The sequence below is a fragment of the Chinchilla lanigera genome, unplaced genomic scaffold, assembly GCF_000276665.1.
Source record: "Chinchilla lanigera isolate Chin_1 unplaced genomic scaffold, ChiLan1.0 scaffold00014, whole genome shotgun sequence".
Lineage (NCBI taxonomy): Eukaryota > Metazoa > Chordata > Mammalia > Rodentia > Chinchillidae > Chinchilla > Chinchilla lanigera.
The window spans coordinates 14,731,985-14,744,089 of NW_004955415.1; the positions used below are offsets into that span (position 1 = coordinate 14,731,985).

General features: G+C 39.7%; 1 protein-coding gene across 2 annotated transcripts in view; it reads left to right on the plus strand.

Annotated features, from left to right (window-relative positions):
- Pank2 (pantothenate kinase 2) overlaps positions 1-12,105 on the plus strand; it is a 29,543-nt gene that overhangs the window by 9,034 nt on the left and 8,404 nt on the right. Inside the window, exons 1-4 of one of the 2 annotated variants that reach the window (XM_005380804.2) lie at positions 1,061-1,111; positions 4,539-4,891; positions 10,281-10,534; positions 11,734-11,910. In XM_005380804.2, coding sequence (XP_005380861.1) covers positions 1,099-1,111; positions 4,539-4,891; positions 10,281-10,534; positions 11,734-11,910 — 797 coding nt within the window. In that variant the 5' untranslated portion in view covers positions 1,061-1,098. Of the gene's footprint in view, positions 1-1,060; positions 1,112-4,538; positions 4,892-10,280; positions 10,535-11,733; positions 11,911-12,105 lie in introns of those variants that run through there. The other variant, XM_013512190.1, reaches the window with a different exon arrangement.

The following is a 12,105-nucleotide window of genomic DNA, read 5'->3' on the forward strand; positions in this document are numbered from 1 at the left end:
CCTCTCTTCCTCTCTTCCTCTCTTCCTCTCCCTCTCTTTTTCTTTCTGTCTCTCTTTCTCTTTCTCTTTTTCTCTTTCTCTCTTTTTGTCTTTTTGAAACAGGGCCTCACTGTGCAGTTCAGGCTGGCCTTGAGCTTACTTTGTAGCCCATTCTGGTCTTGAACTTGCAACGGATCCTCTTGCCTCAGCCTCCTGAGTACTGGGATTACAGGTGTGTGCTACCACACCCAGCTCTGGATGGTTTTCTGTTTTCATTTACATCTTTTATCTTTTATAGCTTTGCTCTGCTTATTTTGGGTCCATTTTATTTTTCTATTTTGTTTTTTTTTGGTACCAGGAATTGAACTCAGGACCTTGTGCTTGCCAGGCAGACACTTAGGACACTGAGCTATATCCCTGGCCCTTTATTTTTCTAGTATTTCAAATTGTATACAGTATTCCCTTTAAAATATTTCAAACATATATAGAAATCGCATACATAAGTGTTGTTCCGTGTGATGTTGTGATAAATGTGTGTATTGTATAAATGTTCAGATCAAGTAAACATACCCATCTCCTCAAACAGTTGTCATTTCCTTATGGTGAAAACATTCAGAAACCTGCTAAGGCTGTGTAAGGTGGTACATGCCTAGAGAATCAAAACCAGTTTGAGGCCAGCGTGGGCTAAGGATTGCAGGCTAGTGAGTTGAAGGCTATCCTGATCTACATAGTGAGATCCGGTCTCAAAAAATTCCAAAATGAAACCCCTATAGGGCTGGGGGTGTAGCTCGTTGGTAGGAGCCATGTGAGGTTCTAAATTCAATCGTGGTTATCTGTATCTAGTTGTTGGAAAGTCGTGCATTCTTTTTCTCTTCTGGAGTTACCTATACTTTTTTTTGGGTACCGGGAATTGAACTCAGGATCTCGCACTTGGCAGGTAGGCGGTGTGCCGCTGAGATATATCCCTGGCTCCTACCCATACATTTTTAACACATTTAAACTGTCACTTCTCTGTTCTTTTCTACAATTAATTGCAATCTTTATCTTTTCTTCCTTTTCCCAATAAGACAGAAGTGCTGCTTGCTTTCATTTCTCCTTTCTCTTCCTTTTCGACTTCCTATGTTGAAATCATGTAAGTATTTTAGTTCCAGATTGCTTGTTTTTCTAAAAGTTGGCATGTACTGGTTCCTGTGCTTATAGCTCATGGATAAAACAGTTTCTTAGTTTCTTATAGCTCTTGGGTGTTCTAAAACTATGTTGGTATGCATCTACTAATTATTTCACAAAAGGTTGTTTTTTTGTTGTTGTTGTTTTGTTTTTGCCACTACTATAGATTGAACACAGCCTTACACATGTTAGTTAGGCAAGTTCTCTACCGTGGAGCTATACCCCCAGCCATAGAGAAGGTCTTTGAGTAGTAAAAGTTAAGTGCTTTTGTGTTTGAAGATTTTTTTCCCCATTTTTACCTGAAAACTGGTTTGGATGAATAAAAGTTTCTAAATTTTTTCCTTATAACTTGGAGGCCCGTTCTCCATTTTCTTTTTTCTTCCATTTTCTTCTAGCATTTCTATTGCTGATGAAAAATCTACTGTTTACTTTTATGTAGTTTATACATCTTTGGAGGAATTGAGGTTTTCCTCAAGATTTCCTGAATTTCAGTAGGATACATCTAGGCATTGATGGCAAACCTATGGCACCTCTGCCGCAATGGGCTGTTTGGGTCATTGAAAGCTCTAAAAGGTTTGCCATTACTGGTGTAGGTTTTCCCTTTCTCCACTAATTGATTCTGTTTAACACTTAGATTTTCACCTTATAATTCCTGTCCTCCCTCTGCGACTGGAAGTTTATAGAAGTCACTTAAGGATAGACGGTGGGGTTCCTGGTTCTGTATTCTGTCATTTCCTTCATATTTGGAAGGCAGTATGGGGGAATTTTTTAGTTTTATTTTCCATTTTGCTTTTAAACATACCTGTGGAGTTTTTCTTTTGGCAGCAATTTTTTTCTCTTTTATAAAAGCATGGTTTTTTTTTTTTGAGTCAGGTCACACCGTGTAATCTAGGCTGGGCTTGAACTTGATCTGTAGCTCAGGCTGGCCTGGAACACACACTATCTTCTTGCCTTAGTTTAGGATTACAGGTGTGTGCCATCTGCACCTGGCTCTAAAAGTATGTTTATGGAGGTATAATTTACATATAGTAAACTGTATCCAGTGTACAAATCTATCCATTTTGATGGGGACACACACACTTGTGTGTACACCATCCCCAAACTCTTGACAACCAAAATTTGTGTTACCACAGGAAGTGTTTCTCTGTGCAGTCCATTCTTCTCTCCCCAGCCTATGATGTGCTTGCTTTTAGGGGCAGAAGGGATTAGTTTGCATTTTCTAGAGTTTCCTGTGCATGGATTCATATAGTATGTAGCCTTTTGGGCAAAACTTTTACTCAGCCTGTGTTTGAGATTCATGCATGTGACATGTACAATAGTTTGTCTTTTTTGGGTAGTGAACAATAACATGGGAGAAACTAATTTAAATTTCACAAGTATTGGGTTAATAATTCTCAGTTATTGTAGGCTGATCAGGCCTGCAGTCTCCCAAATGAATGGACAGCTAAGGTTTAAATAAATGAGACAATTGGAATGATTATAGGGCTCCAGCAGGGTCCAGATCTCTTATAAGATTTAAGATTCTTTGGGTTAAGACCAAGACTTCCCTGGGCTGCCCATATTTATTAGGTTTTCAAATAAAGGAGGGTGATATTGGAGAAAATGCAGGAAGCTGGGCAGGACTGGGAAAGCCTTTACAGAATTCTCCAAATAGCACTTACATTAATTTAGGAGAACTGTTAACTCCAGGAAGGCCTTCACTGCAGGGGTGAGATTCCTGCAGCTACAGTCTCCTATTATTTAATTGGAGTTGGAGCCCTACCTGTGGCCTTATCTTGTCCTTTGAGGTGTCCTGGCTTCATCCACCATTACAGGCCTCAGTAGCGACCAGTGACATACAAGTAAACATGGAAAACCAATTGGTTAATACAAGTCCTGCTCAGAACTACTTTATAGTGGTCTCCATCACACAAGTTTTACACATACTCTGGTATATTTAGTTCCATATAATTTTTATCACTTAATTTGCTGATTTTTTTCTGTATGGTATGTTTTCATGAGCGCAGTCTCTGTCATTCATTCGTTGACAGGGGTCTCCCTGTGTAGTTCAAGCTGGCCTTGAATTCACTCTTTAAGCTAGCCTTGAACTCTTGGCGATCTTCCTGCCTCAGCCTACTGAGTGCTGGGATTACAGGCGTGCACCACCATACCCAACTAGATCTCATTTTATATTTGAGTACATTTATGATTGTCCTAGTTCTTGCAACTCTTCAGATATTTAGTTCTCATTTTCATGGAGTTCATTTCTCTTTTGTAAGTAGTTCTAGTTTATACAGTGATTATGTCTGATTTGAGAATTGCTGTTCTGGTAGTGGGTATAGATACTGTTAGCCAGTCTGTCAGAATGAACTGTAAGGGAGAGATGGGGTATGTGTGCCCAGACATGAGGCTCTCCCTTCCTTGTGGGTACAGCGGCCATCTGATGTCATTCTGATTATGGGGTCCTGTGCCTGGGCTCGGTAAAGAGTTTGCCTCTGAGAGGGTGGAGGTGGGGAGTGTTCTTGGTAGAGGGAAGTGGGTGTCCTATCCAGATGCACTAAAGAAATTTCTGTACCATTAACCTGGCTTGCTACTGTTTTCTCCTGGCAGCCACCTCTGTCAGCAGCTATGTACTCTCCTGCCTTTGTAGCTGCTTCCAATCTTAATAGCATTCCTATTGGGGGGTTCTGGACAGATACTGCCTCTATCAACCTAGTTTTCTTGGTAGTGTTACTTCTTGTGTCCCAGAATTAGTTCAGAAAATAATGTATTAGTAAATCTATATTTTTAGTCATTCTAGGATTTAGAGTGGGAGGGAAAGGCGCATGTGTTGTGGTCCTTTGGATTCTGTTTCTTAAAGCCATTTGTTCTGAGGGAGTTTTTGGCCATTGAAACCTTTTAATTTTAGGATACCAGGCTTTAAGAGAGAAATTCAACCAGTGGCACTTGTTAGTTGGGTTAGGAATTTCCTTTTTCTCTAGTTTGAGTAGTAAACCAGAACTCTAAAGTCCTAGCGTTTCTTTTTTAAGCCAGTGGGAAGGGTGAAGATTTTCATTCTTAAGTCACAGTTTTGCAGAATTGAGACTTAGGGTTAGTTATTTAAAAAGAAGAAGAGAAAAAAAAAAAAAAAAAAGGAAAAAACAAAAAAACCCACCCCAAACCAAAACCATCCTATATAGTACAGTTTGGACTTGTCTGTTCTGGAAAGTTAGGTTGGTTCTATACTTGGGTATTTTTCTTTTTGATCTTTGTCCTAGTTTTTTTCCAAATTGGAATCAAATTTCTTCTTCCAAAGATCTTTTTGTTTAGAATTACAGTTTTGAAACCATAGAGTATGAAATGAGTTGCCAATCTAGTAAGTGTAAACTTGGTAGAAAAAAAGCAGTTTTGACTTTTTTCTCTCTCTCATTTAGTTTTTCCATGGTTTGGCTTGGATATTGGTGGAACTCTGGTCAAACTGGTTTATTTTGAACCCAAAGACATCACTGCTGAAGAAGAAGAGGAAGAAGTGGAGAGTCTTAAAAGCATCCGGAAGTACCTGACCTCCAATGTGGCATACGGGTCCACGGGCATTCGGGATGTGCACCTTGAGCTGAAGGACCTGACTCTGTGTGGACGCAAAGGCAATCTGCACTTTATACGCTTTCCCACTCATGACATGCCTGCTTTTATTCAAATGGGCAGAGATAAAAACTTCTCGAGTCTCCACACGGTCTTTTGTGCCACTGGAGGTGGAGCATACAAATTTGAGCAGGATTTTCTCACAGTATGCATTTTTTAGCTTATATACAATTTATGGTAATTTCATTGTTAAAAATAATGCCAATTGCAAGTGGTAGAGTAATTTCTAATGGAACTTGAATTTTCTTGAGTGAAATGAAGATTGACTATAAATTAGTGACATTCGGGAGTTAGCCATCTAGAGATAGTTGTGTAGTTTGGTTTTTGTCTCGTCAAAATGTATGGAAAATTCACAACTTCACAAAACAGCATTTTGTTGATTTTTAGTAAGAAAACTTAGTGAGTCTGGGATAAACAGAGTAGAAAACCTGTCTGTGAGGAATAACATTAAGTCTTGAACAGGGAGATTAAAAAAACTTAAAAATCACATCATGAAATATTTTTAGTTTCTTCTACTTATTTTCTCCACTCCCTCCTCTGTTCACCAGTTATAAAAATAAGGAACTCTGCGGGGGAAGTGATGTTTTTAGGGCCAAGGGCTATTTGAGGTGGTTGACACGGCAGAGCCCTCCTCCCTGAAGGCCTGTGATAGTGTTCGTGCTGCACTTGTTAACCTTGTCTCTTCACTACCTCTGGCCTAGAAGGTGGGGCCCCGAGGACTTGATGCTGTTTCAAATTCTGTGAACGCTGAGCAAGGTCTTTGCGAGTGGCTATGTGAGAGGTGCAAGCACTGACCTGTGAATTGGCCAACACCCTCACTGGCAAGGGTGCCTATAGGCTTAAAATGTCCGCAGTGATACGTTTTTCATGTCACCAAATGACCAAAAGAGATTCTGCCTTTATCTGTGTTATCCTCTACATGTCTTGCATTTCCCTGTGTATCATATGGTTTCTTTCTCTGTCCTGTGTCTCATGACTTTTTTTGTAAGTGGCCATCGTAATCATAATATTGAATTGACTTGAGTTTTTAAATTGATAATTAAGATTTATTTACAGTTTTGTACCTTTTGTATATGTGATAATATATAACATGACGTTTTTTACTTTTATAATAAAAGATTTACAACTTGTAACTTTTTTATAATTAAGAGGGCACCTAGGCCCAGCATGGTGTAGTGCATGCCTGTAACCCTAGTACTGGAGGATTGCCATGAGTTCAAGGCCAGCCTGAACTGCATAGCAAGACCCTGTCTTAAAAAAAAGGGTACCTTCATGTAGTGGGAGATAGGACCTTGTAAGAATAACATTTAGTAAGACAATGATGTACTACTCACCAGACATGCTTTGAGCTGAACATCATTTAGACGTAGAATCTTTCTGGCTGATGGGTCGTGCACTGAAAAGTGGAGTAACACTTTCTTATGATTACTGGTGTCATTACCAAACTTATAGGTTCTTTCAGTCATTTCACTTAAGCCTTTCAACACCTGTATATGACAGTCAGGACAGTCTCTGTCATAAATAACTCAAGGCCTAGAGAAGTTAAATAATCTAGTTAACTGTAGGCAGCTGGTCAGTTGTGAAGCTGACCAGCTTGGTTTCCCTCAAGATCAGCCTTTGGGAAGCGAAGTTGTGAGCTGAGGTTTGCTGATGGGCTGGCCACATCACCCAGTACAGTACAGGAGAGGCTGCTTGAGAGTACCCCTATACCAAGGACATTATCCAGGAGATAATGTAGAATGATGGGCTTGTTCGACCATCTTCTTTTTAATGTGCTGGGAATTGAACTCATGACCTTGTACATGCAACACCCCATGCCATTATGGACTTCCTTCTAAATGTGATCATTAGAGATAATTCATTAAGTACCCATTTTTGGATATTATAAATTAAATTACCAGAACCACAGTAAACAGTCATGTCCACCTCTCTGAAGTACTGAAGTATTTCATTGATTAGTAGCGTCACTCATCTCCCTGCCCTGTGTCCTGGAAGTGTGACCATTTGAAATTCTCTCAGCCAGAGTTGATCATAGCAGAATGAATAGGTACCAGTAAAAAGAAAGCTAATGGCTAATATGTGGTAATTGGTGATTATAATATGCCATGTACTTTCCATGCATCGTTCATTTCATATTACAGTGAGTTTTGTTTTTTACCACAGGGTCTCACTTTACTTCAGTTTTTTTTTTTTTTTTGGTACCAGGAATCGAACTTAGGACCTTGCGCTTGCCAGGTAGGCGCTTGTGCTGCTGAGCTATATCCCCAGCCCTTCACTCTACTTCAGGCAGACCTTGGACTCATTATATAGTCCAGGCTGGCCTCGAACTCAAGGTCATCTTCCTGCCTCAGCCTCCCAAGTGCTAGGATTACAGGCATGCACCACTACTGGCCACAATGAGTTATTTAAATCTTCATTTTATGGAGAAGGAAATGGAATCTCAGATGGTTGACATGAATTATTTCATAAGGTTTTATCGTCAGTCTTCGTTTGGATTTTTCTTAGTTGCTGATTTCTGATGGGTTCTTTTCCACTTGTAAGACAGGGGAGATGGCAGGAGCGGGTTCTTGTTCTTTCTGGAAGCCTCCTAGTGGATCATGGATCATAATTCATAGGTAGGGGAGAAAAACCTCTCTATTTCTAGGAATTTATAGATTACCCTTTGCAAAATACTTGGAAGCCATACAAGCTATTAAGAGGTTCAGTATGGCGTACTAACTTGCAGAGTGGGTGTGAACTGGACTTTGTTATCAAAAATTGGGTTAAATAACCCTTAGTTATTGCAGGCTGATCAGGCGCGCAATCTCCCAAGTGAGTGGACAGCAAAGGCTTAAATAAATGAGACAATGGAAATGATTTCAGGGCTCCAGGAGGGACTAACTCTCTTATAGCTTCAGTATTCTCCGAGTTTAGCCAAAGACTTCCTTGGGTGGCCCGTATTTATTTGGTTTTCAAACAAAGGAGGAGGATACTCAAGAAAACGCAGGAATCTCGCAGGACTTTGGAAGAATTTTCCCAAGTAGTAAATTATGTCAATCAGGAGAAGTACCTTATCTTTAGGTTGGTATTTATTGTAGGAGTGTGGAGACTGCAACTGCGGTCTCCTTCTAGTTTAATTGGGGTTGGAGCCAAACGTCTTCAGCTGTGGCCTTATCTTGTCAGACAAGGTGCCAAAGCTTCAGACAACTCACAAGTAAACACGGAAAGCCAATTGGTTAATATTAAATCCTGCTTAGAGCCACTTTGTAGTGGTCCCCAACACTTTGTATATTAAGAATTGGTTCTGAGGCTGTTAGGGTTTCTCCTTCATATGCACTTAGTATTTTGAAGTGCTGTCCTTAAAAATTGTTGGAAGTGAAATGCCTCTCAGATCTTGTTTATGCTAAGTATGGTGCTACACAGTTACAATACCAGTACTCTGTCGGGGCTGAGGCAGGAGGATCCCAAGTTGGATCCCAGGCTGGGCAACTTAGTGGGGGTAAGTACAACTTCATTGCAAAATAAAAAAAATAAGTCTGGGGATGTAGCTCTGTGTGAAGGTCCTGGGTTCACTCTCAATTACCACAAAACCCTGTTTGTGCATTAGAAGTGACTAATAATAAATAACAGTGAAACATTTTCAAAGTACTGAGTTTCTTAGTGTGAATCAGATTTTTTTAATTTTGAGCTTGCTTTTGGTGCTAACTTCATAGTCTGAGTAATTTGGGTTAGTGAAATTACCGGTGGACTTAGTCATTAAATGTGTTAGGTTGAGGTTCATTCAAAATGATAGTACACAGGACATTTTAGCATAATATGAATGTGGGGAGGAGAAAAGGAGAAATTGATTTGACAGTATCAGAAAACTACTGCGATTTGAGTACACCACCAGAGTACAATGGTTTCGCTTAGAAAATTCTGGCATTTGGAAATACAGGTGTCAGGAAGGCATGAAATTCATCTTGATAGGGAGTGGCAGATGAACCCACAGGACTTGGGTTTGGTCAAAGGCATACAGTATTAATTAGGGACTAATTAAATTAGGGATTCATTTGAAGTTACTAGTAACATTTCTTTCTTCCATAGTGGACGGAAATAAATTAAATGTAAGTGTGACCAAATGGGAGTCAGAATTAAAGAGGGAGAATTTTTAGGGCCAAACTTGGAACAGCTTTGGGAGTTGAGGCCTGGTTGACTTTGTCAGGCACATTGAGTATATGTGCTTGTAGACATCCCAACAGGTTGGAAGTTCATAGAGGCAGAACTGCCGGTCTGTATCATCTCTCCAAAGTCGCTACTGTGAAAAATTATGTATCTTAAATTTTTCTGAGAATGACTATGTTTGACAGTCATGTGTAGATATAAATACGTTTTTAAAAATAGGCAAATTAAGCCCAGCATAGTGGCACATGTTTGTAACCCTAGTACTTGGGAGGCTGAGGCAGGAGGATTGCTGTGATTTTGAGCCTGGACTGCATAGTGACACCCTGTCTCAAAACAAAACAAAACAAAAAATAAAAAAAACTCAAATTGAGTTGGATATGGTAGCACATGCCTCTAATCCAAGCATTCTAGAAGGCTGTGCAAAAGCATTAGGCTTAATCCCCAATACCACCACCAGAATGAATGAATGAATGAATGAATAAGTAGGGTCATATTTTATAAAATGGTTTCAGCTTGCTTGTTTTGACTAATTATGTCTTGAGCCTCTTTCCACTTTAGTTCATATAGATCTCCTTCATTTTTAATTGCTATATTGCACTCTATATATCATGACTAATAACCTTACCATTTCTTTATTATTTTAAAATAATTAAGTTGATCAGAATGGTTTAAATTTTGATGCTGCTCACTCAGGAGGCTGAGGCAGGAGGATCGTTGAGAGTTTGAGACTAGCTCACTACAAAGTGAGCTTAAGGCCAGCCTGAACTGCATAGCAAGACCCTGTCTCAAAAAAGATCAAAAAAAAAAAAAAAAAAAAAAGATAAATTTTGACGGTGCTGACCCTTGCCTTTGCAAGAGGCTGTCGCCAGCGTAGGGAATGGAAAACCTTCCCTGCTAATTGGGTGCTTGCAGCCCTTTGGCTTCTGGTTGTTAAGTAGCAAGTGTGGCTTCTTTCAGTACCCCCTCACCACCTTGAAGATAGTCTTCTGGAAAGCAGATGTCAAGAGTCTTTCTGGCTCCTGCCATGTGTCATCAGCTGCTTTCTGGTAAAGCCATGGCCCCAGCTGCACACCTGCCTCAGTGTTCCTGTGATGAGAGATCTTTTTTCTAGTTGGTAAATCTGTAAGTCCTCACTTGTTGTTTTTGACATTCATCTCTGAATGCCACAGTGGTTTATATGTAGTGTCTGTTTGGGTCTGTGGGAGTAGGAATCTGTCTTGGGAGTCTGTCCCCGTGTTGGTTGTCCTCAGATCTGTTCTATAAAAGCATACACACAGTAGACAGCTCTGGGTGTGCTTTATGGTTTGTTTAATGTATGATTGGTTTTTCAAGTGAATTGTAAAAATTTCTGCTGGGTTTTAAAGTCTAAATATATTCTTATTTCATTTCAGATAGGTGATCTTCAGCTTTGCAAACTGGACGAACTAGATTGCTTAATAAAAGGAATTTTATACATTGACTCAGTTGGATTCAATGGGCGGTCACAGTGCTACTACTTTGAAAATCCTGCTGATTCTGAAAAATGTCAGAAGTTGCCATTTGAATTGAAAAATCCATACCCCCTGCTTCTGGTGAACATTGGCTCAGGAGTTAGCATTTTAGCAGTATATTCCAAAGATAATTACAAGAGGGTCACTGGTACTAGGTAAGTCTTATATGAGTCATTGTTTATTCTTAGTAGCATAAAAAATTACCTGAATTTTCTAGGTATTACACATAACAGTACTCTTTTTTCTTTTTTTTTTTTTTTTTACATAACAGTACTCTTAAGAGCTTGTTAAAGTTACATGAAAGATTTGCTTTTTCTGGGATTAGGCAAAACACGTTTTTCTTTGAAAGTTCTGATTTGATCACCTACTTCAATATCTTCTGTTTAGGAGTTCATTACCAAAGTTATTTGATAAAATATTACATTAACAGACTTGCTGAGCCCATAGTTTTGTGCTCAAATAATTTGTGGTATGCATTTATAAAGTAATAAAGCTACTAGCTAGTGCTATATAATTGAGGCTGGCCTTAAACTCACTAGATAGCTCAGGACTGCCTCAGCCTTCTTAGTGCTGAAATTAGTCATGTACCCAGCTGGTCCTAGGTAGTATCTTATAAGAGAAGGCAAGGGAAGATCCTAGCTTTGAAACCTGTAGATTTTATACATTTACACATAAATGTGCTCCCGCATGCATGGATGGACACATAGCCAGGGAATGGTATGAGATGCAGAAGTTGAGGGTACTGATGAATAGAAAGATGATCAGAGGACGGTAATCTCAAAAGGGAGGATTAAATGGAGGAAGGGAATGAGTATGTTTTGGTTTAAGAATTAGAAGTCACTTAAAGAAAAATAGGGATTTGGGGTTTGGGATAAACAAGTTTTAACATGTGTGAGCTAAAGAATGGAAATAATTATTTTTGGGAGGCAGCAGATGGAAGTGGGGGTGGTGTATGAGCCAGAGCTGTAAGGTGCTTGAGAAGATGTCAGGGATACACTTGAGGGGGAGAGGGTGCAGTATGAGCGCCCCTCAGGGCTGTCGGGCTGATCTGACCCTGAGGGGCTTGTGTCGGGCAGCGCCCAGACTGCACCCAGCACACTGGCAGAAAGGTGAGCCTTGAGCTTTTTGGCTTTGCTTATTGGCTCACAAAAATATGTACATAAATATGCTTATTGGCGTACCTGAGGTACTTGAGTTTATCTTTTTGCAGACTTGTGTCTTACTAGTGACACCTGCATGATAGTCTTGGGAAGAATGGATTGATACATGATTGTACCTTGGGGGTTCATAGATCTTACTTTTATGTTTTTTAAAAACAGTGTTATAACATTGCATTGCTTGTTTTTAATCACAGTCTTGGAGGAGGAACTTTTTTTGGTCTCTGTTGTCTTCTAACTGGCTGTACCACTTTTGAAGAAGCTCTTGAAATGGCATCTCGTGGGGATAGCACCAAAGTGGATAAACTAGTGCGAGACATTTATGGAGGAGACTATGAGAGGTTTGGACTGCCAGGCTGGGCTGTGGCTTCAAGGTAACGGGAGTGTGCTTTCTTTTCACCCACTTTTGGAATCAGTGTTTGTACTACAAAGTCACTTGTTTAAAGTGTAAAATTTAGTGATTTCTAGTGTATTTGTAGAACTTTGCAACTATAGTCCAATTTCAGAGCATTCTCATCATCCAAGAAAGAATCTTTATATCCCAGCCCTCCCCAGGGGTGGTCTACTTT